Consider the following 26,863-nt stretch of genomic DNA (forward strand, 5'->3'; position numbering starts at 1 on the left):
CAACTGTATTTAAATAAAATCCGTGAAATCAAAATATTTTTAAAAGTGGATTTATTATTAATACAATAATTATATTTACATGAATTAAAGATTCTTATTTTTATACCCATGCACGCATTGTAGTCATAAATTGCAGATCTAAAAATAAAATCAAAAAATATTTAATAATATAATTACTAAAAATTTCTTGTCAAATTAAACTTTAAAAATCTTTAAAGCTATTTATGCAGACAAAAAGGGGCTTAAAAGGAACTGGAAATTAATTTGTTATCCGGATTAGCCAGACTTTACTGCGACTCCTCGTCAATTCATTTAAAAAGTCAGCAGAATTGTGGCATACTTTCAGGCGGTCAGGTGTACCTACTTTCTCTCCATCTCTCTCCCAGTTTGAGAAAGGTAGTTCGTATCTGTGTGCGACTCGATTTAAATGCATGTGTGTTGGTACGATTAAACTCACCTACCAACACCCAAAGTTGGCCGCATCTTTGGTGCGATGGAGCTGCCTCCATTCAGTTGGTTATCCACGCTCGCCGGTCAGCCACGTTTATCGCGCCACTCTGCTTGTTTTTATTGGCAGAAGCAAGCGTAAAAAGTGAAAGACACAACGGATTCTGGAAATCAAACTTAACAAATTTCTTCTTGTGAAAAGCGAAAGTGTCTGCCGGACAAATAACAAAACAACTCGCTAATTAGACACCACGCCATGACGAGCAACCAAAGAATTATGAGCCAATGGTGATGATCAGTGTTTGTCGCCGCAGTTACTGTGCGTGTTAATTTTCGGGGAAGCACCGTCGTTGCAAGTGAGTAAAGTGAGGTAAAGTCAGAAAGTCGCACCTTGCCTACACAATCGAATGGCCATGCAAATATCTGACCCAATTTCAGTTGCATGAGTGACCAACAAAAGAGTGGCCAACAGCTGGCAGCCGGTTGCACTTATCAACCGAAAAAATGGAAACCCGTTTTGCTGGCGAAATGCGATGCATGTCGTCCGTGTGCATTTGGCCCAGTGGGTAAAAGTGAAATTCACTGCGGTCGCTTGGCTCCGCCAGCTGCCTTCGCTGGGTTCTTAAGCTTCTTAAAGACCTCCCCCCCGCCCACCTTGAGTTATTAGCGCATGCCAGATGGGAATCTCAACGCGCTCTAATACCCATTAGAATCCCAATTAGTGCTTCGCTGTTGGGCTTGCGTGCTCGACGGTCGTAAGTTCTTCCAGAACGAAGCAAACCGAAAATAATAGAGTTATTTGCAGTGATAAACAAATTAGGAGCATGCCAGAAGAATGTAAACAAATGGCCGGGGCAAAAGGCCAAGCGCCAATTGTTGTGGTTCGCTCCACATAATCACACTTAGTTGAAAACGAAACCTTTCAGAATAATTTGCAGGCGATAAACCTAGCCATATGTGCATAATGCTTTTTATTCCGAGCTCGATTTTGATTTTACTACACTTTTTATTGTCCATGGGCCAATAATTGCCAGTAATTTTAAACAATTTGTTGCGCTCCCTGGCAGATGGATAAAATGGTAAAAAGTACATTGAATCCGATCTGTTTGGACTTAATAAGCCATTAGTGAGTCAAGTTGGTTAACCGCAACGAAAGTGAGTTTGCTATAGATTTCTCTGGAACGCAACCGAAGAAATGCAGACGGAGTTAAAAAACTCTTCAAAATATTTGCACGCTAGCACAAATCACACCACACACTTGGCGAACTAAGTTACAGGCACGCACAAAGTGAAATTAGCAATCTATTAGATGCAATCCACATTCACTAGGCGTTCGACTGAAACCGAAAGTCGGTCCGGGCATCGGAACAATTTAATGAAATGCAAATATACTTGAAGCTTTACATAACCGCTCGTCGAGCGGAGCATTCGCGATGTTCGGATGCGTGTCAGCCCGAGAAATTGTCACATAAAAATGCAATAAAATCTCGCGGAAATGCTGCGACTGACAGTGGCAAAAAAAACAACTCGCAGGGAAAGCTTGTTACCTTACGAAAACGTAATCTGCCAGCCAGCCGAGAGCTGCTGGCCAATTTCAAGTGCCATTAAGATAGATGTAATTGAATCATTATTAAAAAGAGCACAAAGCACTCGAGTGAAAGCCAACAACAGAACGGCAGTCGTAAACAAATGTTTCTCGAGGGTTGCATAAATCCCAAAAAAATTATGCCAACACCGACAATCCGTTAATATTTAATTTAAACACAAACAATTTCATCGGAACGAAGATATAAAAAGAAGCCACATTAGCTAAATTATAAACCCAACAGATATTACTTTCTTCATTACCTAACCATTTTCATTCTGCTGTTTACTCTAAATGCTAAATTAAAATAAACAATCTGCCCAAACTCAGCTACAGTTTGTATACTAAAATGTTTGAAGTCTTAAGTTACGCTTCTAAGCCGCTAACCTTTAAAGGCAACTAACGGTTGCAGCTGGGTCTTCGACTTGGCTTGAACCCGCGAAGAACTTACATCACATGGCTTGGTTTTTATTTTTTTTTTTCTTCTGGGGAGCGTGTTCTGCTGTCGCCGACTCCCTAAACTTGATTTAGCTGGCCATTATTTTTATAGCAATTGTGTACTCGCTGGCTTATGGCTATCTCTGTTGGCATGACATAAGCCGCCATGGCACTTTAATAGAATGCCTTTAATATGAAAAGCCATAACATCGCGAAGCGTTACATGAAACACATGTCGTTTATGCACATTACGCATTTGTACCGTCTGCAGAGAGCAACTAAGTAGCAGCTCGTTAAAAATAATAATAATAATAAGTGGTATGCAGCTGTGCGCGTAATGCGGTCTAATTGATTGCATCGGAACATGATTATAAGCAGCTAAGCCGCTCGACTTTCATGTCTAGGCCCAAAATCAGCGACTATTTTCGGGCTAATTAGAATGCCGGGAAGGTCTCAGACGGGTTCAGAGCCAAAATAAGGCAGTAATAATGCGGTCAGAGTGCCAAGCACTCATATTGATATCTTGATCGTAAATGACATATTGGCTGAAGCACTTTCAATGACTCGGGCACAACAAAAGTCATACATACAGATATCACATGTATGCCACCACAAATCTTTTGTTGCTCCTCTCATCGGAAGTGGTACAAGTAATGGCGATTTTATTTGACAAATTGATTGCTTTCTTTTGTCGCCCAGAACGGCTTTTCAATTCTGTTCTGGATTCAATCGCTGTGAACAAAAGTTAAACTTTGTCGACGATTATTTTTTAGAACATTTTCATTTATTGGCTAATATTAGTAGGTCAACTTTGACTCAATCACGCTAGATACGAATGATAGAAAATCTATAAAGGAATATTCTACAATTCTTTAGCTGTATTGTACAATCCATTTTGGTTAGATATTTAATAACTTCATTTCGTATATTTTTATCAGTCGATCTTGACCCGTTATAGGAACTTTACGAAATTCAAAGAATATTGTAATTTGACACAATAAAAAAGAAACTGTGGCCGGTCATCGATTTACAAGTCTGTCCGCTGTCTATTGACCCATTTTCTCGTATAGCTGGATTTTAAGTTGCCGGAATAAGTACTTGTTAACCATATTGGCGCCATAAAAACATAAAAAACTTTGTCGTTGTAGGGAAACCCGTTCATTGGACACCAAATGGCCGTGAAAAGCGCCGACTAGGGAAGAGAGCGGCGCAAAAACTACAAGGAAAATTAACGTCAAGCCAGCAGACAAACTGCACTCGAAGCAATCCGAAGCTAACTGGAAAATGGATAAACAAACATAGAGGAGCGAGTGTAGACGAAACAACTTTCAGCCGCGGCAAGAAATACAGTTAAGGTTTTGCGAGGCGGAAGAATCTAGGAAGAGCGACGTGTGAATGCAGGAGAAGATACCATTAACCAGCTACAAGATACAACCGATAGCGCACTGCAAAAAGTCATCGACAACCGACCGAACCGCTGAGAAGAGCGAAAACCCAGAGAGCGACCGGTCTGCCTTAAGCCTGGCCATGATCTTGGCCAACTGTTTGGGCCACAACGCGCTCAGTTGTTAACCAGACGCGCACGCATGCGCACACGAGACGCGCGAACAGGTGATTTGCATATCCACGAGATACAAGTAACTTCCAGATACGAAACCGTTAGGCCGTAGGTGTGTCGCTGTGAAGTAATTGCAGGTAGCTAGATAGCCGACTAGAGCAAATAGAAAACGCGCTAAATGCGACAGCGAAATTCCAAACAAACCAGTCGAAAACAAACACAACGAAGAAAGTACATTAAAATCAATAAAAAAAAGAATTGAGCTGTTAAAAAAATCGTCCGTCAATCAATGGAATTGAGTTAGCGTGCTAAGCCGAGTGCCTCATAAATTGATTTGTCGATTGGCTAATGGTTTCGCCAATAAAGCCGCCTATTGTGTCCGCTAAAACGAAAGGTTCCCAAACACGTACCCCGGTGAAATCAGCTAAATAAACTGTTGGGTTGCACTGAAATTGCAGGGCCAAGGTGCAATTCCAATAGGAAAAGACATAGCAATTGCACTTGCAATTGCATTTGCAACTGCAGGTTGAAGGTGTGAAGGAGCCGTCAGCAGTGCTGCTAACTGGCTGAGTGAAACCAAAATAAAACGAAACTGAAATGCCCAATACATACAGTGCTTTGCCCCGTAATTGGAGCTCAGGTGAGAGCCAGCGACAGTGGACATCCTCCAGTAGAAATCGCACCTGCCACCCAGTGAGCATGGCCAGATCAACGAGTGGCCACTTGATTTTCCTCCTCTTGATCTGCCTAATAAACTCGGCCGCCAAAGCGGATGGAACGGCTCGGAATGGTCGTCTTGGCCGTCATCTCTCCACCACTCCTTTGAGCCATCTGGCCATGGAATCACAGCCAACCGAGGAGCAGGAGATGGTTACCGAGTCACCAACGGAATCCCCAGAGGATGTGGAGCTTGCGACGACGACGGAACTGCCGCCGGAAGAGCCAGTCTTCTTGGTGAATGCCACAGAGTTTCCCACGAGGAAGCCAATGGACAAAGTAGCTCCCACTGATACGCTGCTCCTCAGACTGGCCCGGCGATTCGCCAGTGGAAACGAGCTGTGGGACGGCCTTGTCCGCGATTGCTATCTAAAGCCAGATGTATCCTGCTTCCAAAAGAACGTCTTCAGCTACCTGGATACCGCTCTGGATGTGCAGGACGTGAATGTGACTCAAAGGCTAAAGTTCTTCAAGAACCAAGTGGACTACCAAGTGGACAAGGAGAAGGAGGAACACTCGGAGGCACGTGCCGGTAAGTGGCAAGGAAATCTATGTGCTTTTAAGGGTTCGATTTGTAGCTAGGGTCACCAGATAAATAATAACTAATCATAATATAAATACCACAGATTTATTCATGTTTGAATAAATACAGAAGTTTCTACAGTGATAATACGAATTTAAATGTTCGCTTTAAAGGTTTTGGCTGCTTTTAATTCAGACCAGTTAGCTGACAACGAAATCCTCGCTTTCAAATTAGGTATCTTTTCCTCAAATTAACTTTAGCTAAAAGCAACTTATGTAAGAGCCCTTGTCTATGCTCGCGTTTATGTGTGCGATCGGTTTTCACATCGATTCTTTTTCTCGTTTTGTATAGCTATGTATACCCGAGCACGTCCGAAAAAAATGCCTCTGCCACTTCCAGTAACTTTCACTTGCCGCGTTTTGATTTGATTTTTTACGATTTTAGCTGCGCCAGAGAGCAGCAAAGTATCTGCCGCAGCAACGATCTCCCGTTTATGTGAGTCACGGCGCTTTGACTGCTCTCAATTATGCGGCTATTTACATTTACCAGGCATCACATCACATCAGATGTTTTCTTTGGCTTATAGCATGGCCAGCATTGTAAAAAGCGGCCATTAAGAGCCATCGGGTCGGTCAAGACTTATGTAAGCGTCTAGAAACCATTAGGAACATGCTAAATTAGCTGGGAGTATTTCAAGTATTAAAGAATTAAAGAGGTAGCATATGAATAGATTTCAAAATATTTATCTTAAGTAAATAAATAAATATTGGTATGGTGCAGTAGAATTTTTTATGAAAGTATTAGTAATAAATATCAGTATTCCAAGTTAATTTAATTAAATATTGTTTAAGAAGCCATTAGTAACTAGTAAGCTTTTACTTTATTTATTCTTTCTTTAATTGATAGTCAAACATTTACATTCTTTAGTCTATTTTATCTATTTTACCATTTATACAATATAAGCAATTTACAACGAAACTGGAGAAATCTACCAAATTAGCTTATGAAGATGTTTCGGCAATTCACATTTCAGTCTAATTTTAGCTGCTTAAATTTGTCTTTATAAATGTTAGCCCCTACGAAAATGTTTCCAAGCGGAAGCGCGCAACTTCCACTTTCGCATATAAATGGAAAATTATTTTTAAGTACAACGCAAACTTTAGGATGTGCATATTTACTTCAAGTTGCGCTAGAACATCCTCATCCAGCATGCCGCCGAGTGGTGGAAATCGCTTTCAGGAAAACTTTCATTAACCCAAAAGCGTCACTCATAAATGTTTCACTCTTATAAATTCTCTAATACCCCGATTCCCAAGCAGCCAGTGCGGAAACCCCGATCGAGGAAGTGACCAGCGCTCTATATGGCAAGAGCATCAAGTTTGCCATGACCCACGATCTGGAGGTTGACCTGCCCGAGGTTATGTTCAATGGCGCCACCTTCCGCATCTCGCCGCGGGCCATCGAAGGCAACGGAATCATCGCCAAGCTGGAGCTGATTCCCAAACAGGTGGTCAAGGCCCGACTGGCCGGGGCGATAATCCAGAAGAAGATACGTAAGTAATACTCGCAATTTGTTTCCCCATCACGCAGTTGCAGATGCTGAAGCAGATGCAGATGCGGTTCTGCAGTAGAGGCCGCTTTCACTCTCTGGCCAAACGGCATCCAAAAGTCTGATTCGATTGCTACTTTCGTTTGTCCAGAAAAATTTCTACGCAGCAAACTGGTGCTGTCATTCCTCGCATTGCTGCTGATCATTAAAATCATCAAGATCAAGTTGTTCTGGCTCCTGCCAATCGTCATCGGAGTTGGTGCGGCCAAGAAGCTGCTGCTGAAGTTCCTGCTCTTCCTGTTCCCAGCGCTGTCGCATCTCTTCAAGCTCTGCTCGCACTACCAGCAATCCTATCACGCACCCGCCAAGTACCACCACCACCATCACCTCATCGATCATCATCACACGGTAAGCACCAGATGATATTGCACAAATTGCAACTGGAAAGTTGACTGGCAAAATTAGAGACGAGAGAAAACCATATGCTAATTACTTAACTTGACTTAAAATAATAACAGTTGTTTGCCAAAAATGTAGGTTAGTCATGGATAAAGGCATAAGATTCGTGAAAATTGCAATGGTACTAAAGTATTTCTTAAAAAATTCTTTTAGTTAGTTTGATTGCAGCTTAAAAGCCCATAAAAATACCATTTCATTATAATTGGCAAACATTTTTAAAATGAATTTTAATAGTTATTGGTAGTCATTTTACTCAACATTTCTTTTATTTGCTGTATCTGCTGTTGTGTGTAAATTTTACAACGCATGTAAAACGAATACATTTTGATGACACTGAGATATTACATTCGGTTAAAAAAAAATTTCTTCGATTCCATTCAGTATTGCCAACTGGTTTGGGCTGGGCCGCTTATATTTCGGCCGTATTTTTGGAGAAATTTCATTAATAATCTCGATGGGATTCAGTGTTGTCTATAGGCCTGCCGGTCGGAAGTCGCTTTTGTTCGCGTCCCCGGAAATTCAATTAGAAAAGTCTAAAAGCGCGTCCTCCGCCGCCAGTTGAAAAGTATTTCCATTGAAGGTTCCCGACTCCAAGTTGGCATAGCACGTGCCCTGGAAATCTCGAAATGAGCTCACGATGACGCAGACAGCTCGCAGCTTGACATGTCGTCAAATCAAATCCGTCTTTCAATTGGGCCGTTAGTGGGGAACAGACATGGCTAAGTCAGTTGCCACCCGGTTTTCTCACGAAAGAGTGCACACGCGTAGATACTCGTATTTATGAGATGCTTATGCTCGCATACGCAATCGAAAATGCCGCTAGGAGTTGAAATTTAACTGGGACCAGGAACCTGAGCTGTCGGGATAATCCGGGTCTCCATGTTTGCATACGGCAATCCTCCCTCGAGTCGGATTTCCCCTTTAGTTTACTGCATAAAACGACCGCTTAGACAATTATAATCCTTTACACACGTCGTTTATTGGCGTTTAGACCAACTACGACAGCTGGAGAAAGTGCGATTCCACGGGGAACACTTGCAGCTCATCTTGTTCCCCTATGGAATATATGAATTTCTTAACATTTCAGGTGCTGAAAGAGGAAAGCATTGGCGGCCATAAAAAAATGGAATATCGATAGGGGAGTAGCTCATATGAATTCCAAGTGTGAGTTTACACCCGGGTGGCCAATGAAATGCGCATATTTGCCAGACAACATGCAGTCTTTAAACATGCTCGCTGGTTGCCCTGTCTGCTTTCGCACTCGGTGTAAATTAAATTAAATCACAAAGTGAAAGACTTTCCATCCAGCCATGAGGACAGAGAAACACCCACTTAACATGTCTTCTGTTTGTGAGCGTTTGTCACCTCTTTGCTGGGAGAAGTTTTCAGGCCGCACAGCATGAAATACGATTCGAACTTGGCGCACAATAAAAATCTGAAATAATAGCCAGAACTTCAACCTCGAGTCCAATTGCCAGGCAATGACACAGTCGCATACATATCTCCGCATTTTGTTCGTTATTCACGACATTCAGGCAGTCATTGAACCTACTTTCTGAGTTAAAGCCATCTCATTCCCAAGACAAAGTCGCCAGAATAATGCGTATTATTTGGTCGGTTCAAACATGACTATAAATAGCCAACGAGATTTCGAGATTGAGGGGAGCACTCGAAAGGGAAGCCATCCAGAGCAATGAGAAAAGTTTCGCTGCCGAGTTTATTAAATGTCATGTCGAAGCCTTGTATAGTAGCACCGACTGCTTTATTACACATTCTGAACGTTGAGTCTCCCATGGCAGCACTGCAATACAAATGTGTTGCAATCAACGCCTTTAAAATAAGTCAAAATGCTAGACCTACAGAATTATAGTCCAAGTCTCGTGTCTATATTATATCCTTTTTATGCTCCATAGAACAACACAGCTAAAAGCTTTCGACTGTTATTCCTGATTAATTTATGATCAAACTTTGTAAACAAAAAGTCATAGATATAATAGGGAAAAGTACAAAATGGATTGTGCAGAAAAAAGTTAAAAATAAAATTAATATAAATTACCGAGGGTATATTTTCCAGTAACAGATAGTAAAGTCTACGATTTGTTTGATTAATATTTTTTATTTTTCTCTGATTCACAGGTTGTTCCGCCATGGCACAGTGGTGAGCACCACTCGGTTCCGGAAATCATTTATACCCACCCGCCGAAGGGCCATCCGTCCGCCTATCTCCATGGCGCTCCGGTGCACGAGAGCTACGGACCCGGATTCGAGCACTTCGAGGGCGCCTGGGAGAACAGCGGTCCTGGCCTGGGATCCGAGTAAGTTCCGCTTCTCTAGACAGCACTCACGCTTTCCGCATCCGCATCCGTAACTGTTACTGTAACTGTCTGTGTCTCTGTCTTGTTTCTAAACCACTCTCGAACATACCACACCCGCATGCGACTTGCATCACCGAACCATAGATACATAGGCGATATAAATCGCGTTGCACAAATAGAGGAGAATGCCCATTTCTTTAAGCCACACCCGGCGAATGACGCCGGGGTCCTGCATGCTTGGGGCCTTGGCACCACACAACAGGCACAACATCAGACGCACCAGCCACATCAAAGATGGCCTGTCACCCAGCAGGCGAGGCCACCCACCCAACTCAAACAGCAGCAGGCGCAGCAGCAGACGCAGCAGCATCAGCAGCAGCAGCAGCTCAAGCTTCAGCTGCAACAGCAATTAAGTGCTCAGAAAGTACAAGCCTCTAGTCACAGTTTAAACCCATTTCAAAGTCAGGACAAACAAAGGTACATGCCACTCAGGGGCAACCGAAAACCAACAAACAAGTACACCCACGCACATGGAAACTCACTAGCACCGCCACAGAAAAACACTCAACACACCACAAACCCATAAATTAGGCCTTAATATAGTCTACTAACCCTGAGGGAAGTCCTTGTATTTTGTGATGTCTTGCTTTACAACAGTCTGCACTGCAAACCAGAAATCCATGCTTATTTTGTTTAATATTTCCTCTTTTGTATGATAACCATTGAGTTCTAAATGCTTTATTATCTGCTAATTATCTTTAATATGTATTATTACTTAATTTGCCTGACCCTATATCAACTACTATCGATTTTCCGGTAGCCTGTTACTTATGTTTAAAGACCCATTTCCGGTATCTGTTTGTTTTCTTACCACTCCATATGTCCTTCCCGTTTCCGCTTATCCAAATGTAATTAAAATTATTTAATGAAAGCCAAACAACGCCCGCCGCTGGTTGGCAATTGTTGCCAATTAAAAAGAGCAGCGAAAAGGAAATTTGATTCAACGCTCCAATGGCACTATTGCCCCAGCCCAGGCTGACCCACCCACCCACTTAGCCACTCACTCACCCACCAAGCCACACCTGCCAGCGGCACCTAATTTCCCTCGCTTTTCCAGCTCAAGGCCGGCACACACGCAGCACCATCCGGTGTACGTCCCGGGACAGGGACACCATCCGCCGCAAAATGTTCCCGGACTGACGGCAGCCGCACAAATTGCCGCGCAGTACGATCCAGCGCGCAACAATCAGCATCCGCAGCAACCGCCGCAGCAGGCAAATCACGCTGTTCAGGAGCCACAACTTTCGGTGCGTATCACATTACAGACCATTAAGTATGTTTACTACCACATTCGCACCATTTATACGGAATTCGCACATGTGCATTTATTGTACATAGATAAAAAAGGACTCTGTGAAATCAGATATCCCACACATATGGTTATTGGTGGTAGCAGGAGTTGCGTCATTTCCATTTAAAACACACAAAACAAGGTCTAATAAAATGGGTGCAGGTATACTCCATACACTTGCAGTAACCAAATGGGTGAATAATTCGCAGTTAAAAACTGGAAACGTTACCAGAAACAAAAAGGTATTTTCAGCATAAGCACTTTGTTCAGAATTTTTCAAAAATATTTCAGAAATCCATTTCATTTTGTTAAACACAAGTTGAACTTTATGTACTTAAATTGCTATGCAAATCCACTTTTAGTTTACTGATACACCTGCGTATTTTTTTGGGATAAATATACATATAGTAAGGGAAACAATGTGGGAAACTTTACTGAGCAAATCACCTGGGAAGAATTATAATATATTTATTGCTGACTGGTCGCCCGAGTACTGTAACTTTCCCAGCCAGCGCTTTTCCGAGCAGCCGGTCACCGCCACCAACTACTTCTGGTCTGGTCCCATCATTAGGGGCTTCCATTCGCCGGTTGTACATTTGCACAGCTGGACAACGATGCACTCAAGCAGGCTGCTGCAGTTTCACTGGCAAACAATCGTCTGGCACATGGCTGTGTTTATTGACACTTTCCTCAAAAGTGCAAATTGTTTTCCTATGATGCAAATTGCCTTGTCCGCATGGCGGGCGTGTGTGTGTATGGTGACTCCTTTTCTCTTTTTGCCCAGCGACACCATTTCGCGGACTGCAAACTGCAGGGCTTGCAAGCTGAATGGCTTGGCAAACAGCTTGGCCAGACCAACAAGCCTAACAGCCGGCTTACTGACTGACTAACTGACTGACTGAGACATGGTGATGGTTTTCACTTTCAAGTGAGCAAAATGCCGGCCATGTGGGCCCGGCTTTCGGCTTGTCAACTAAGCCATAATTAAAATGCACTTTGCCATTGCACTGCCCGGCAGAGTGCACAATCCGTTGACTTGCAAAACACCCTGCTGTTCAACTCAATTAAATGAGCACACCTCGCCATAACCAAGTTCCGAATATGATGGGAACTACGGAGTTGTCGTGAAAGTGTGCCAGCGGGCTTAGTTTGGTCCGATGAGCTGTCCGCCACAGAAGGTTAGCAGCTCACGCAAACTCAACCCTTTTCACACAAACTGGCATTTGCTGCAACTTCCCACATAATGTGTGTGCCACGTTTTCGACTTAGTCGCACAGCATGTTATTAAAGCTTATGGATATAGTTTGCAACTTTAGATATAATTAGATTTCCCGAAGAAACTAATCCCACTTGAAGGCTTATCTCTAAGGTCCGCTGGTCTGATTTCCAATCAGTTTAAACTTCATTTAAACACTCTTTAAACTTCAACCTGAAAGAAGGAACATTACCCAACACTATAGTCTACAATCTTAAATTTAAATGATATCTATTTCACCATTATTTCTTTGTAACATTCTTGTCCTTCTTTGTAATATTGTTTTTGACAAAGGGAAACAACTTTATTCGGTCGATGATTAACTTTCTATAATGTTATATCCTGCAGCCGTTTTTATAATCATTACCATAATAAATAAATGTCAAGTAGTTCGATTTTTCCAGTGCATAGCTAAAAGATGTCTCTCCTCTTGTCCTCTATTTTTTTCCAGCCCGAATTAGCAGCCCAGCTGAAGGAGGCTATCCGCATTCAGGCCGAGCAGCGGCTCATCCAGCAGCAGCAGAAGATACTGGAGCACCAGCCATTCGTGCAGGATGGACAGGTTTGCAATTGCCCACATCCGCCGCTCTCAGCTCCCACCATGATGAATAACTTGTGCACTTTTTGTGACTTTCCAGCCGCTGTATCCGCTTAACTACGATCCGTTCTACAGTCCCATTCTGCTGAAAATCGACAAAATCATCGAGCAGCTCGGAGTGAAAAACGACCTATGCAAGGAGCGCATTGTGTGCAGCATGTACAAGGATCCGGCCACCTACAGTCCGCACAGCAATTTCATTTCCGCGGAGCTGAGTCGGTAAGTCCTTAATAGTTATTATACCAAATACCGGATAATAATGGAACTATCATTAAATATATAACGTAGTAATAGGTCTGTGTAAAGGATTAGCGCAAGAATGGTATTTAAGGCTTTGTAAACTTTACTTAACATCAGATACTAAATCTCGTAGTTAACACGAACTGAGAGCATAGTGTATAGTAGTGGTAAATGGTAAATAGTGTATAGTAGTGGTATCGCCCGAGTCGGGCTGTCTTTATGGCTTTATGTGGGCCGTGAACTCCGACTTGTCATTTGCCACAAAACGTGTCATTCTGTGCTCTAATTGCTCCGCAGGCATTGCAAATTGTGATGTCAGGCAGTCAAAACTGAGATTCATTTTGCCGCTTTGCCGGCAAAGTTGAATTGCCATGCGTTTTCGCTGCGGGTAAAGGCTTAATGGCCCACCACGAATTCGGTGCCCCATCATTGCCTTTCAATTAATAGGCAAGAGCGTGAAAAGAAAGTGGAACTCGGGGCTGTCGGAGTGCAGCTTGTCGTCGCAAGTTCGTGGCTGTCGCATCGCATCTCCTAATTGAACTGCACACTGCACATGGTCAGCCACGTGGAACTGCCTGCCACAGCCGCGTGCCAGCGTCACCATCATCATCATGGGGTGGAGTGCAGCGGAGTGGAGTGGCGTGGAGTTTAGGTGGCTTCCACCCACGTCGGTCACTCAGCGGGCACTCGAGCATGTCGCAGACCAGATAAACTCCCATTTCGTATTCATCATATTTCTCATGGCTCATTATCTTTCGGGCCATGCCCATGGACTTTTTTCCGCGCCGACAACAATGGGTGCAAAATTGTTAGGCCCGAGATAACAGCCTTGACAAAAATGCGAATGACAGCCCGGTGTCCCAGGAGGAGACCTAGTCCCAGGCCTAGTCCCTTATGTTCGTATGATTTATGAGTCGGCGCGCCCAATGACAAGTCATTAATTGAGTGGCCCAAAGTGTGCTTAATTGCCTTATCGGGACGCCGACTGACAAAGGCTAGGAGCTCAGGTTTTCGGTCATCGTAGTTGAATATTAATTAAAATAAATTGGCCTAATGAAAGCCAGCATTTGTTTAGAGCGTCTCCTGTTTGCAGGCATGCGCATCTATAATGACAACAATCATAATTAGTTGAAAGCGTATTGCTTCCCCGAATTCCAATTCAATCGGAAGAGCATCGAACTTATGAAAACAATTTTAGTGTCAGCCGAAGGCAATGGTCCTTATATTTTAATTAGACTTAGTTATTGTTCCATCAACAAGGTAAGGCATAATAACAAAGGCCTAATTAAAAATAATACGACACCGGTATGTACATACAAACTCGAAGATGCACTTTAAAAGAATAGCTGTGAACAATAGAAAGTAATTTAGTTAAGCATAACTCTACCGAAACAATGGAAATAAATCTGATCAAAGAAGACGATTTTAGGAATACCAAGCAAGAAATTCAAACAAATTAAAAGTCCTCATGGATGGTTAACCAATCAAATTCAATTGAAAAACTGGACCTTTACCAGGACCTTGGGCCAGTTTCATTCGGCTGTAGCTACTTACTTGCGTAGCAGAGGCGGAAGATACAGGACGATATACTGGAGCACATTAAAAGTCAGACAACACATCCTGGCACCAGGTCACGTCCTCCCATTCTTCCTCGACGGGCAAAGAGCATAGGGAATCAGTTTTTCCTTGGCTGATGTGATGTGTGTTTTTCCGGCCACCACCTTCTGGCATGGCTGACTAGTCACATGAAATCCATTAGCAACACCCCGCCCACTCAATCAATTGCCGCAGACGCCTCCAGTTTAAGAATTGCACGAGCGGCAGGATGAGGAATTGGTGTCGGTGGCTTTTGGCTGAAACACGATGTCTGGCACACAAAAGGCGCGTGTTTGTAAGCCCAAAAGTACGCAAAAGCGAGTCGACCTGCTCCCATGAAAACTTTACTGCGATGGGCCGAAGTGGCAAAGTTAATTAGCCGACTTCCTGGCACCCAACAAAAAGACATTCATGGGCTTTGGCTTTGACTCTAAGGCCTGCAGCTGGAGGTAACAAACTAAAAACACTCAAAGAAATTGTCACCTAGAATCTGTTTCAAAAACCAAAGTATTTCATTGCGCTGGGTATTAAAATTAAATTATAGTAATTAGAACTTATAGCAAAAAGTATGGAATTAATCAACATTATATTACATAAGATATGTATTATTATCGTTGTAATTGTTAAATTAAATGGGAATAAAAGTTCAGCTTTTCTTAATTATAACCTCTGAAGCACTATATATGTAGTAGAAGTTTTATAATAGGTTATAAAGGAATATTTTATAGCTTAAAGTATAGCCTTTACTAGGAATCCCAAAATCCAAGTCCATGCATTAAATGCAGTCATCTAATTTTCGAGTGTATATAAAAGCAAGATGAGAAGCATCTGCAGAAAATACCATTTAATTAAACACGCGAAAGTTGTTGGGCAAAAGTTTATCATTTTGTGTCTGTTGCAGCGATACCAGCGAACTGGAGCCCGTAACGCATGCGAATGAGGCAGTGCGTCGCTTCTACCGGCTAATTCAGGCTGCCCGGGATGGTCAGGATCAAAAGGACTGCCCGAGCCTGTACCCACAGTGCAATATGCCGGCCAAGTGAGCCGGAGGTCGCCAATCTTCGAGAGAGAGAGAGACGTTAAACGTGAACGAGCAACTTTGAAGTCAAATTTTCCTTGTTAAAAACCGAACTGTAAATAGGCTAAAACACTTAGGCTAAGCTTAATTTATTTGTTAGACTCTTATTTATTTATTTATTGTAGTCGAATGGTAAAAAACTAAATGTCAATTTGCGCTTTTTTTGTCACCTAGCCGCTGCTTTAATATTCATTCTGATTTTGTTCAATTTTACATGCAAATTATTCACTTCAATCGGCTGCGGTCAGTACACTTTTTAAATTTCCCACACACTCGTGAATGGCACACGAATAATTCACAGACAATTTACTAAAAATACCATATAATGAAATCAGAATGTTTATTAATTGCCGGCCAGACGGATGCGGCTGCAAATTCAATTAGTCAATACGCAAAAATTGTTATTAGAGGAGTTTTTGTCGCCAGCACATAAAATGGAAAATAAATTGAAATTGTGTTAAATTTATATCTTTCTAACTTTGGGCGGTCAGGTTGAAGCAAATAAAGGAATTAAGAGAGATTTAGTCAATACTCGAATATTTGTTCATGAAAATGCTGCCACAAATAAAAGTAGAAAAATTGATTTTTAATACATAACATAAAAATAATTCTGAAGGCTAAACCACTCTGTTGATTGAAAATTCAAGTTAAACATATGGTGTATTTAAATGTGCAACAAGGTATAAACTTTAATATATTATACAATAAATTCAATACTCACAAGTATCAATTAAAAGGTTCAATAAAGCTGAAATTCAATTAAGTGTTCTCTTTAAACATTTAAAATGCTAAAATTATTTTATGAAATACTAACTAAGACTTTTTTGATTCATTAAAAAGTTATGAGCAATTTAACAACCGCTAGGTGGAGCCAGTAAGTAATCTGGAGAGCAGTCTATTTCCTGCTTGCATATCGCCATCTCGCTCGCTGGGTAATAGGTATCTGATAGTCTTTTAAGCTATAATTTAATTACAATTTGTACTATAATTTCTTGAATTAATTTCGTTTGAACCACGCACAACATAATCAATCATAAAAGCAAAATTGAATTGATTTGGGACCTGGTGTAATTTGGCATAAATATTTATACTTCTTTGACTTCGACCGCCTGGCTTTGGAATCAATGCTGCTAATCCAGGCTATGTTCATCAATATTTTAGAAGGTTATTTTCGAAACCCACATGCTGGGAATCACTCTCTCAGACCAGCAGGCTCGATAATAACATGTTTTCTTTGCATAAATCAAGGCGCTGTGGGCTCAGCAGGAATGGCGTCTAATTGTCGTCGCTGGCAAACATTCGAAATGGAAGGGAACCTATTTGCATAAATAAATTTATTAGGCAATGTATTGGCGTGTTGGGGCGACTTTGATGTCTCCATGACGAGCACGAACTCATCTGAAATTAATATTTATGTAAATTCCAGGCGCAATTAACACGCAAATGGCAAAGCTTTCACTTATTTTTCAGCATAAGTATTCGGTATTGCCCAAACAAAAAACAAAGCAAAATGAAAACCAACAAAAAAAGGCACAAAAAATACAACAAAGAGCGGAAGCTTAAGTAAGACATTAAGATTCCTGGGCCCAGCCAACTGCACTGACATCAAAACACCGATTGCCAAATTGGCAGCTCATTAAATGCCAAAGCAGCCCAAGTACTCCCCCCTGCTCGGCCCTTATAATTTTCTTGGGCTTGTCTAAATTTGGCCCACAATACATTTCCGCTATTCGAACAATTTTTAATGAAATCAAGTTGCACACTCCAAACACGGTTAATTAATTCCAGTAACATGAGTATTGTTTTAAAAAAGTTTACCTGCTTTAAGTTGAAGGAAAAAATATAATTGGGACGGGAAAGAAGTTCATTTAAGGGCCTAATTTCTTTTATACCGTTGCACTAGGTTTTTTTTTTTTTTATTATAATTAGAATATGGGGTGGTACTTAAAATATCAAATAACTTAAGAAAGGTAGCTTTTTGCTAAATATATTCACCTAGAATATATTCACCTAGATCTGAAAGTTCAAGAACAATATTATCTTGTGTGAATGGGATCTTTCTTTCTCCTATAATTTAAATAATAATTCGAAATACATCAGAACTGCACTTTGAGAGCACTAACATTAAGCACTAATTACTTAAGTCTAGAAACTATGCATAAAAAGGTTAGTCATATTTTATTAATTGCTAACCGCAGTCCCATTTACTGAGGCTCATCAACTCCCCGCTGACCATAATGTTTTTCCATAAAGAAGCAATTAACTTCAAGGTTCAGTTATTCGCAAATCAATTACAGAAAATCGGTGGTTAACGGCTATTCCACATTGTGATTATGGTTACCGATCTATTTTCACTCTATTTAAATCTTTTATACATTTTATTTTGTAATAACGCAGAAGTCATAGAACGGTTTTGATTTAATTTTTGATGCCCTACATCACAGGAGATAAATTAAACAATTAACTTCAAACATACCTCAGCTAAGAATTCATTTAATTCCATGCAAATGTTCTTAGATGTTCTAACAATTGGAATGTAAATATTAATATCTATTAAAGAACAAATCAAAGCGACTCGATTCACAATGGAGAATGAAATGAAATGGTATTTCTTAAGCTTCAGTGGTCAGCAGGTGCATTTGACTGCCCCCCGTGGGTACGAACGAGTAACCAATCTCGGCAGCAGGCAACTGGAGAAGAAAGGGGCGCTGGGTGAGTGGTATTCTAATTGGGTTTCCAGGCACGCACCTCGGATTGCTGGGCACTTGATTTTACGAGCGGATCCCCGGCCGTCGATGCAGAAGAAGCCATCAAATAACTTTCAATTATGTGCGGCCCATTATGGCGGGTATTATGCGGGAAATCGTCGCAATGAGGAATTCCTACTCCTCCCACAAAGAGAACAGCGTGCCCATAAAACGTCCGCCTGACCCAATAGACTTCGAGTATCGGAATAGAATCAGAGGCCAGAAGCGCAGCTAGACCATACCTGCACAAAGGTGAAACTCAGGTGGTCAACTTGCGCTTTCCATGACTTTGACAACAAAGCGAAATGGTCGCTAAAGCTGGAGCCCAAAGCGGTGGGCAGAAAAAGAGCGCCGTGCGTACCTGGCATACGCAATTCAATTAGCAAAGTACCGTCGTATAAAAACCAAGCGGTGCCCATGCGACATTTGCATAACCCGCTGAGTGGCCAACGCGTGCGCACCACCTAACCACCTGACCACCGCACCACCGAACCAGAGAGAGAGTTGAGGACTAACCACCGTCGAAAGGATGAAGAGCACCGCCGCTTGTCTGATAGTCGCCCTTGCGGCGCTGTCCGCCGCCCACTCGGCGCCCACCGAAGGTCAGGTGGCGCCCCAGTCCGCCACCCAACTGGCCCTGGACATGTACCACGGCTGCCTGAAGGACCTCAGTGTTTCCTGCGTGCGTCCCAAGGCTCTGCAGTGGTTCAACTCCGCCCTCCGGCAGCCGGAGGTGCGCATCACCGAGCGCCTGTCGATCGTCCGTACCGCGGAGAAGGTCGAGTCCCGATCCATGAACCCGGAGGAGCGCCTTTTCGACGACATCGATAGCTACCTGGGCAGCCACTCGCTGAGGATCCAGGCTCCGGAGTACTTCCGCACCTCGGAAGCCCGCTCCCTGGTGCCTGACTTCCTCATGTCGAATCCACTCACTCAGGGAGGATTAGTTCCACTGGCAGCTGCTAACCAAGGTATGAATTCAAAAGATTTTTAAAGTTCTAAATCAGTTTGTAAAAGTGCTACCTTTTCCATGTTATAATTCCAATTAAACTTACGATTTTTCAAAATAACTATCAATTCAGAAGAAAGTCTTGATAGTTATTATGTTTGTGTTTTACCATTATAAAAAATTGAACAAAGTTAAATTGATTTAGATATGGCAAATGTCATGTTCAAAAACCTCTGTATTTCTGAAGTTAAGTAAATCAGTTAGGATGATTTGAACTATATGATTTGTGAACTTTGCTTTACATCCCAACCCAACTCTAAGCCCTATTTTTTCTACTTTTCCAGGACGTGGCATGATCCGCAAGGCAGTTCTGCCCTTCCTTCTGGGACTGAAACTGAAGACCACTGTGCTGGTGCCACTGGCCTTGGGACTCATTGCCCTGAAGACCTGGAAGGCCATGACCTTGGGCCTGCTCTCATTGGTGCTGTCTGGAGCCTTGGTTATTTTCAAGATTGCCAAGCCCAAGATCGTCAACTACGAGGTGGTGCACTATCCCCATCACGTTGATCACGTGGTGCCGCATCACATTGAGCACGTGGTGCCCCATCACATCGAGCACGTGGTGCCCCACCACATCGAGCACATAGTGCCGCATCACATCGATCATCATCTGGAGCACCACATCGATCACCACGTGGACCTGCCCGTGGAGCACATCGAGCACCTGGAGCACCCTTCGCCCGCCTGGGATCCACATGCCTGGGCCCGATCCTCGCAAGAGCCGCAGGATGCCCAGGACTTGGCCTACGCGGGTCAGAAATGAACCCGAGTCTAGAGACCAAAACCCCCTTACGAAATTCGGCCAAACTGCAACCTTATTTATTTCGTTTTAAGTTAAGTAGCTGAAACACACCGCTCTCGGCGTATTGTTTATTTATTTATTTATTTATTGAGAAGTGTACAAAGCAAAAAACCACAAAAAGAACCAAACCCCCAGGACGTTTTAAAAGGTACTAAGTGGGAATTAGCTCTGGTGTCCCTTTGTGTAAATATTACTGCAATAAAAACATGCAAAAACGATGTGCCTAATTGAAAACTTTTTTGGAAGTGAAGTACCAACCCCTCAGCGAAGTGGCTAATTATCCCCAAAACTTTTCTAATGCGCGGAGTTTCACTTTGGGGGTCTGTTGAATTTACCCAGGAGATTCCGGCAAATGAAATGCCACAGAATAATGAGTGCAACTTCTGGCCAAAGTGCCTGATAAAAATGCCAATGAGCACTTTTAGAAAACTCAGCAGACTTTCAAGGAGTTGAAAACAGCGAGCAGGGGGAAGCCACTGAGGAATCCGTAATGAAATGCACACATTTTTATATGCCACGTGGAAGAAGATGCTTTGCCCTAGAAATACACTGCAAAAAGAAAGTGTTTCTTTGCTCATTATGTAGCTTTAAAACTTGTTATATGGTCAAGTTAAGGAGTGGGTTTCTAACGATTGGTATATACATTTAGCTTAATCTTTTCATTAACTTTTATGATCTGTACTAGTAAAAATGGAACTCCATCTCATTTGTGGGCTTGTAAATATTTAATTTTCTTAACATACTTTCAGGGGATTGCCATGCCTGTCGCCACGGGGTACAAAATCAACCTGAAAGCCAAGTGGAACAATTTGTTTATTGCATTCTTTTCCTACTTGCTGCCATTCTGTCTGTTCCGGAGTGAAAATCGATGGCCAGCGCTGCGGTCATATCAATTGCCAAAGTCCCCCGGCCGACCGAAGCTCCTCACCTGGCGCAGGTGGGTTGGAAAGCTGCCGCAAACATACATCTCCTGGCCAAAATGTCGGCGGCGATGGCGTGAAACAATGCAAAATGGCAGTGGCGCCAAGGAAAAAAAAGATAATTCAACGGCGTAAAAAACGAGAAATTGAAAAGCAATATCACCATTGAGCGACGACACTTCATTTATATTTAACGGCATGCACTTGGCCGCCATCGCTGGGCTATCGTTTCTACGCAACAATTTGGAATATGAAAAGTTTTCCAATTTCATTGGCTCGAAAAGAAATGCGACCGGAATGGCAAATTGTCCGCCAATGAAATGGTGAAACTTTTGACCGAGCCATTGGCACATCGAAGACCGAAAAAATGGCCGAGTTGCTATCAAATCAATTTTCATGGCGACAAACGCGTAATCATTGCACGAGATTCATATTTCAACCGTATTTCGAAATTCAGCGCATGACTTGGATTAATCGCAGCTGGAGGAGTATATCACTTTCGCTTTCGTTGAGGAAAAGCACTTTCTACTTCGTTGACATGTAGGTGGTCACTTTTTTGGCAGCCGACCAACCAAAGTCCATTGGGCCTGTCCGCCTTCATGTTTCTTCCCAAATTAATAATTATTATTATGAATTGAGTGCCGTAATTAGTTTGCGCAATTTGGCGTGAGTCGGCCGTATAAAATTATGTGTTGCGTTACATTAATCGCTAGTTTCCGGTGGTCAATAAACGGATTATGACCACACGAAGTTCCTATGATTACATCCTGTTACGAGCAAATGGCTTTAATCTAATGAGAAAGGATTTCTTAACACAATGAATACAATAAATACCATGAATACTTTTAAAAGACCCTCTAATCGATTGTCAGTTTTCAAGAGAGTCCGCAGAAAACGCCTTTTTAATGAGAAAACTACGAAGGAGAACAATTGTTATTATAAACTTATACTTTTTCCGCAACTTAATTGGCTCTATTCCCTTTCCCCTCAGTCTGCTTGCACTAGAGTTTCTAAAATTAGTTTACTTGAGCAAAAAATATTGAATCTGTAGGATCCTAGCTAATTACCAAATGTCTGGCAGCAAGTTAATTGTGACCAAATTCAATCAGTTAATGGCAGAGTTCACTCCCCATCTTCGGTTTTCCCAATGGCACTTCATAGTATAAGCGCAGACTGTTGAATGACGTTCCTACACTTGGAGAAATTTCACAGATTGTGTGATTATTTTGATTTTGACTCCATACCCTAATGCGCCACTTGAAAACTATTTGATTCGTTTACGTAATATATGGCAAATTCAAAATATTATGTCATACACAAATAAATAATAAATATTTATACAATATTTTCCAGGCTGTGTAAATTCTACAATTTTGAACGATTTTTCTAAACCAAAATAAGGAATTGGTCCTATAATAAGAAAATATGTGTATTGTCCACGTTTAGTACTTAATAAGATTCGATTAATTTATAGCTTACTAGCGTATATTATTTATATATATTTTAGATATATATTTATTGATGATTTTCCACATGAGTTACATAATAATACAAAAACAAAGGGCAAACATTTTATATTAAGGAGAACATTCAATTTAAACCATTTTCGAAAATGAAGAGCAGCTTAAAAAGCATCGCAGGTACTTTAGATATAAATAATTTCAAGTGCAGCCATCCACCCACATAGAAAACTCTCGGATGCGAGTGGCACGCGTTCGAAATAAAGCCACATTAAGTATACGACACGTGGTGCGCCGAGGCACGCACACAGGCAAAAATAACAAACTTGGAGCGGCTCTGTCGCGTTCGCTTCATTCATGTCTTCTCCGGCCATTTCTTTTGCCCGTCCATTCGGCAGCGAACGAGTTAAAGATCCAGTGAGTATAAAAATCGTGAACAATAGAAAAACGATTATTAAACGCATTTGTGCCAGCGCAGAGGCCAGTTGTCCGTTGACCAGCGAACCTCGAATAAAAGAACCCGAACAGCAAAATGGCCAAGTTGCTCCTTGTGATCGTTGGTGTGGCGGCCCTAGTGGCGGCGGGACAGGCAGCCGGTGGCTCCACCGAGCAGATGCAGCGGCTCATCGCCGAGGAGCAGAGCAAGTGCGCCAGTGGCCAAGACTCGATGGCCTGCATCAAAGAGCGGGCCATGCGGTTCGTGGACAACGTGATGAGCAAAGACAGCTTCCAGGTGAGCTTATAACTACTGGGAATTGGGGAAACAAAATAAATTAATGGGGATAAATGAAGAAGTAGATACTCTTTAAAGAACTTTGATCTTTGTTGCACCTATTATTAATTAAAATTATTATTTAAATTTTATTTCATTTCACACTTCACTAAGTAAAATATTTACCTTAAGTTTGTGAAATACAAAATACTCATAGATTTTGAGCATATTAGTTAGCAGATATTTAGATAGTCATTATAACATAAATCCATTCTATGTACATCGCTTAAATAGGTTTCCAACCTGGAAGTCCGCACCAATGGAGTGAAGACCACGCCGATCAACGAAGCTCGTGCCAGCAGTGCCGACGGATTCCTGGACGCCATTGAGAACTATATCCGTGGACACGACGTGAGCATGGACTTGCCCTTGGCCGATGCCAAGGTCACCGTCTCGGCCCGCAACCTGGTTAACAATCAGCTGAGCCTGAACCTCCAGCTGAACGGCGACGAAGGCGATGAGGGCACCGATGTCGAAGCCAGGGGTAAGAAGGGCAACATCTTCAAGAAGGGTGGGTTCACTTTCCGCATGCCTTAATGCCACTCCAACTGGCTAGCACCTACTACAACTGGGAATTGTGTGAATTTTGCAGGCAAGAAGCACCGTCTCCGCAAGCTGGCCATGCCCATCCTGGTGCTCATCCTGCTGAAGGCCATCACAGTGATCCCCATGGCCATTGGCATCCTGAAGATCAAGGCCTTCAACGCCCTGGCCCTGGGCTTCTTCTCCTTCATTGTCTCGGTTGGTTTGGCCATTTTCCAATTGTGCAAAAAGGTAAGCCGGCGGCCATACTAAAACGCATCTCCAATTGTCTTCCAGGCATTCGCTGGATGTGGTAATTAGTCAGCGTTTTGTGTGTGGGGATGATGTTGGGCGTGGAGTTCAAAGTTCGAATATCAATTTAGAGTCGTTTGTAGTGCATGTATGTATGTATAAGAAGTCGAGAGGGCGGCAGCAGCAGGGTAAGTCGAGCCAGAATCCTCGCCCACACTCTCCCGCTTCCCAACCAAACCACAAAACTGACTACCCAACCATCACTAGCATATTGAATATATACGTTCAGCTCCGATCGGTTTCTAGGTTTCTAATACCACGCCTGTTTTGTCCCCCAGATTGCTCATGATCACCATCACACCGCCCACATCACCGCCCATGGTCCTTGGGACGGCCGCACCTTTGGCTCCGTTCCCGCCCCCGTTGTCGAGCAGCCGCAGAAGTTGGCCCAAACCCTGGCTTACCAGGCCTACGTTTAGACCACAAGGATGAACCCCTGCGATCCCTGAGAGCCCGGAGGAGCAGTTGGAAGCCAGCAAGTGGGCTCAAAAGCACAGAATCATTTGTTAACTGTTAGGAATATTCGGTGACTTTGGGCCACTGTTTCACACTCCCAGTGCTGCTGCCCACTTAATTAGACTTTACTTATAATATTTATTAACTATTTATTGAAAACAAGAGCTTAAGCAAGCAGAGAAGCAAACACCAAAATAAAGTAGACAAATAAATGCCTTGAATATGCTGAAATCGATATTGTTCATTGAAGCCAAAGGTCCAGATCACAGAGTTAACCCATGACATCCGGCCAAAAGCAGCCTGTGGCTAAAACCGCACCGCTTGAATTCCTTAGCCAACAGGCCTAATTAACGTTTCCACCCTAACTCGACGGCATTCTGAGCGTCTCGGCCAATTTCACTCGGCATACAATATGTATGAGCCATCGCCGGAACAGCAATTGTGTCCTAATTAGCCAAATTTAATCCGCAGCAAACGTCGACCCTCGGCGGCGAATCCAATTAAATATTCCACTCAAGCCGCGTTTGAGGCCCGGCTGGAAGAGTCGATTAAATTGATTAACTGCACATAATTTAAAAATTTAAATTTCCTCTTTTCACTTGCGCGAAAGTCGCCGGGCGACGAAAAGTGAAAGTCTTCCCAACCCATGGCTCCAGCAAAAAGGGACCAAGTGCCAATGGATCAGGGACATTTTCCGATAGAAAAGCGGCTCACCGATGCGTACTATACGTCTTGCAGCGGACATGAATCGATGGGTGGCCCAAATGGAAAATAAAAATTCGCAATAAATCCCTGTCATGAAAGCAAGCCTCAGATTTGTCCACGCTCAAATGCACCGGGAAGCTCCTCGCCGGAATTCACATGTGGCATTCTATTTGGACATTCGATTTGAATTCCATGAATTCGAATTTCTACTTTGAAGAGCAAAGTCATATTTTTGATTTAAAATTTTAAAGTAACTCCTAATTGTATTATATGTAAAATCGTTCTTATATTATAGAATGTATATATATTGTATTTAATTCGCATTATTTGCATTTAAACGAGATTTCGTGATTTCTCGTAACTAATTAGCATTTTGTAAATATTTTATATTTCGATAAAGTCGAGCAACTCAAACCTTCAACTTTTTTGATTTAAACAGTTTCTAAGTAAATTCGAATCATTCTTTATATTATGCATACATATCCTTGGGCTCAAATTGAATGCTTTTCGAGGGTCAAGCACCCATTTTCACTGCATGTGTGTTGGGCGTGCAACAAAGTGTGAAAATCGGAATAATATAGGCATTTTTGGCCACTGGCCCCTCGCTGTTGGAAATTTTCACAGAATTTAAGCCAATTTAACAGGCGAGCGAACCGATGTCGCAGGATTCCGAACAAGGATTGTGGTGGTGTGGGCAGGCGGCACCTGGACAGGTGGCGCCGCTTTCATAATCGCTCGACGCTGTTTTGGTCAGCACACCATCATCATCGCCATATCATCATCAACAGCATTGAGTTGAAGCCAAGACACGAGCTCATGGCAATTCATCGTACCGTTTAAATCATTCGGACCTTTTTTTTTTGGCACGATCCGAGCAAAAGTGTGGCGCTAGTGAAATAAAGATTAGGCTGTCCACAAATTTCTTTTATCGTAGGATACGAGTGTTACACATAAAAGTAACATGTAGCTGATAGAAATGCCGCAGAGACACCTTTTGAATTATTTAAACTGACCATTAGGTAATCTGTGATGATTTCAAAGATTTTGGCAGCCGAAAAACACATGGAGTGTTGTGTAATAATCTGGTGTTTTGAAAAATTGGTTCGTAAGTAGTGTTAATATCAATAATTCCCAGGTATATCATACATCTTATCTGCATCTAAAATGCCAATGTGTCTTTCAAATGATTATTTTTAAGATCTATTTTAAAATTCGCATTTAATCTTTTTGTAAAATTGAAACTTCTTGAAAAGTTTTATTTTTAAGCTCTATTTTCAAATTCCCTTTTAATCTGTTTGTCAAATTGGTAAGTATACTTTTTACCTAGCAGATTTAAATAAAGATCTGAAATATCATTTAACTCATTTACATGCAAAATAGGGAACAGGAACACCCATTTATGTGAATAACTCAAAAGTGTGCCACCTAAATATAAGTGGCACGAAAATA

General features: G+C 42.2%; 3 protein-coding genes across 8 annotated transcripts; all 3 read left to right on the forward strand.

The window, feature by feature from the left end:
• The first annotated feature begins 508 nt into the window (after window positions 1–508).
• Window positions 509–16,171, forward strand: LOC117144699. 5 transcript variants are annotated; one of them, XM_033310024.1, is made up of 10 exons: window positions 509–817; window positions 3,619–5,277; window positions 6,585–6,821; window positions 6,969–7,225; window positions 9,413–9,591; window positions 9,736–10,068; window positions 10,709–10,898; window positions 12,649–12,759; window positions 12,836–13,014; window positions 15,533–16,171. In XM_033310024.1, exons 2-10 carry the CDS (start codon window positions 4,626–4,628, stop codon window positions 15,672–15,674), a joined length of 2,280 nt encoding a protein of 759 aa, XP_033165915.1. In that variant the 5' UTR covers window positions 509–817; window positions 3,619–4,625; the 3' UTR covers window positions 15,675–16,171. The 5 variants fall into 5 exon arrangements, with proteins under 5 accessions (XP_033165915.1, XP_033165914.1, XP_033165917.1 ...); XM_033310023.1 differs by having other exon boundaries at window positions 509–803; XM_033310025.1 differs by having other exon boundaries at window positions 510–803; window positions 6,588–6,821.
• A 2,799-nt stretch (window positions 16,172–18,970) lies between these two features.
• On the forward strand, window positions 18,971–20,420 carry LOC117145109. Its single transcript, XM_033310629.1, has 2 exons — window positions 18,971–19,427; window positions 19,750–20,420. Exons 1-2 carry the CDS (start codon window positions 18,986–18,988, stop codon window positions 20,226–20,228), a joined length of 921 nt encoding a protein of 306 aa, XP_033166520.1. The 5' UTR covers window positions 18,971–18,985; the 3' UTR covers window positions 20,229–20,420.
• Window positions 20,421–23,142: 2,722 nt separating this feature from the next.
• Window positions 23,143–24,838, forward strand: LOC117144617. 2 transcript variants are annotated; one of them, XM_033309911.1, is made up of 4 exons: window positions 23,143–23,380; window positions 23,654–23,930; window positions 24,012–24,193; window positions 24,532–24,838. In XM_033309911.1, exons 1-4 carry the CDS (start codon window positions 23,180–23,182, stop codon window positions 24,670–24,672), a joined length of 801 nt encoding a protein of 266 aa, XP_033165802.1. In that variant the 5' UTR covers window positions 23,143–23,179; the 3' UTR covers window positions 24,673–24,838. The 2 variants fall into 2 exon arrangements, with proteins under 2 accessions (XP_033165802.1, XP_033165803.1); XM_033309912.1 differs by having other exon boundaries at window positions 23,654–23,903.
• Window positions 24,839–26,863: the final 2,025 nt, after the last annotated feature.

Source organism: Drosophila mauritiana, chromosome 3R, assembly GCF_004382145.1.
Source record: "Drosophila mauritiana strain mau12 chromosome 3R, ASM438214v1, whole genome shotgun sequence".
NCBI classification, from domain to species: Eukaryota; Metazoa; Arthropoda; class Insecta; order Diptera; family Drosophilidae; genus Drosophila; species Drosophila mauritiana.

What these genes read in the sequence shown, in the direction of transcription:
- LOC117144617 (XM_033309911.1), top strand. Translation starts at nt 23,180, where the DNA reads ATGGCCAAGTTGCTCCTTGTGATCGTTGGTGTGGCGGCCCTAGTGGCG. An exon ending in TGAGCAAAGACAGCTTCCAG is followed by an intron (nt 23,381 to 23,653) that starts GTGAGCTTATAA and finishes TCGCTTAAATAG; the next exon opens with GTTTCCAACCTGGAAGTCCG. An exon ending in TTTTCCAATTGTGCAAAAAG is followed by an intron (nt 24,194 to 24,531) that starts GTAAGCCGGCGG and finishes TTTGTCCCCCAG; the next exon opens with ATTGCTCATGATCACCATCA.
- LOC117145109 (XM_033310629.1), top strand. Translation starts at nt 18,986, where the DNA reads ATGAAGAGCACCGCCGCTTGTCTGATAGTCGCCCTTGCGGCGCTGTCC. An exon ending in ACTGGCAGCTGCTAACCAAG is followed by an intron (nt 19,428 to 19,749) that starts GTATGAATTCAA and finishes CTACTTTTCCAG; the next exon opens with GACGTGGCATGATCCGCAAG.
- LOC117144699 (XM_033310024.1), top strand. Translation starts at nt 4,626, where the DNA reads ATGCCCAATACATACAGTGCTTTGCCCCGTAATTGGAGCTCAGGTGAG. An exon ending in GGTCCTGGCCTGGGATCCGA is followed by an intron (nt 9,592 to 9,735) that starts GTAAGTTCCGCT and finishes ACCGAACCATAG; the next exon opens with ATACATAGGCGATATAAATC. An exon ending in ATTTCCGCGGAGCTGAGTCG is followed by an intron (nt 13,015 to 15,532) that starts GTAAGTCCTTAA and finishes TGTCTGTTGCAG; the next exon opens with CGATACCAGCGAACTGGAGC.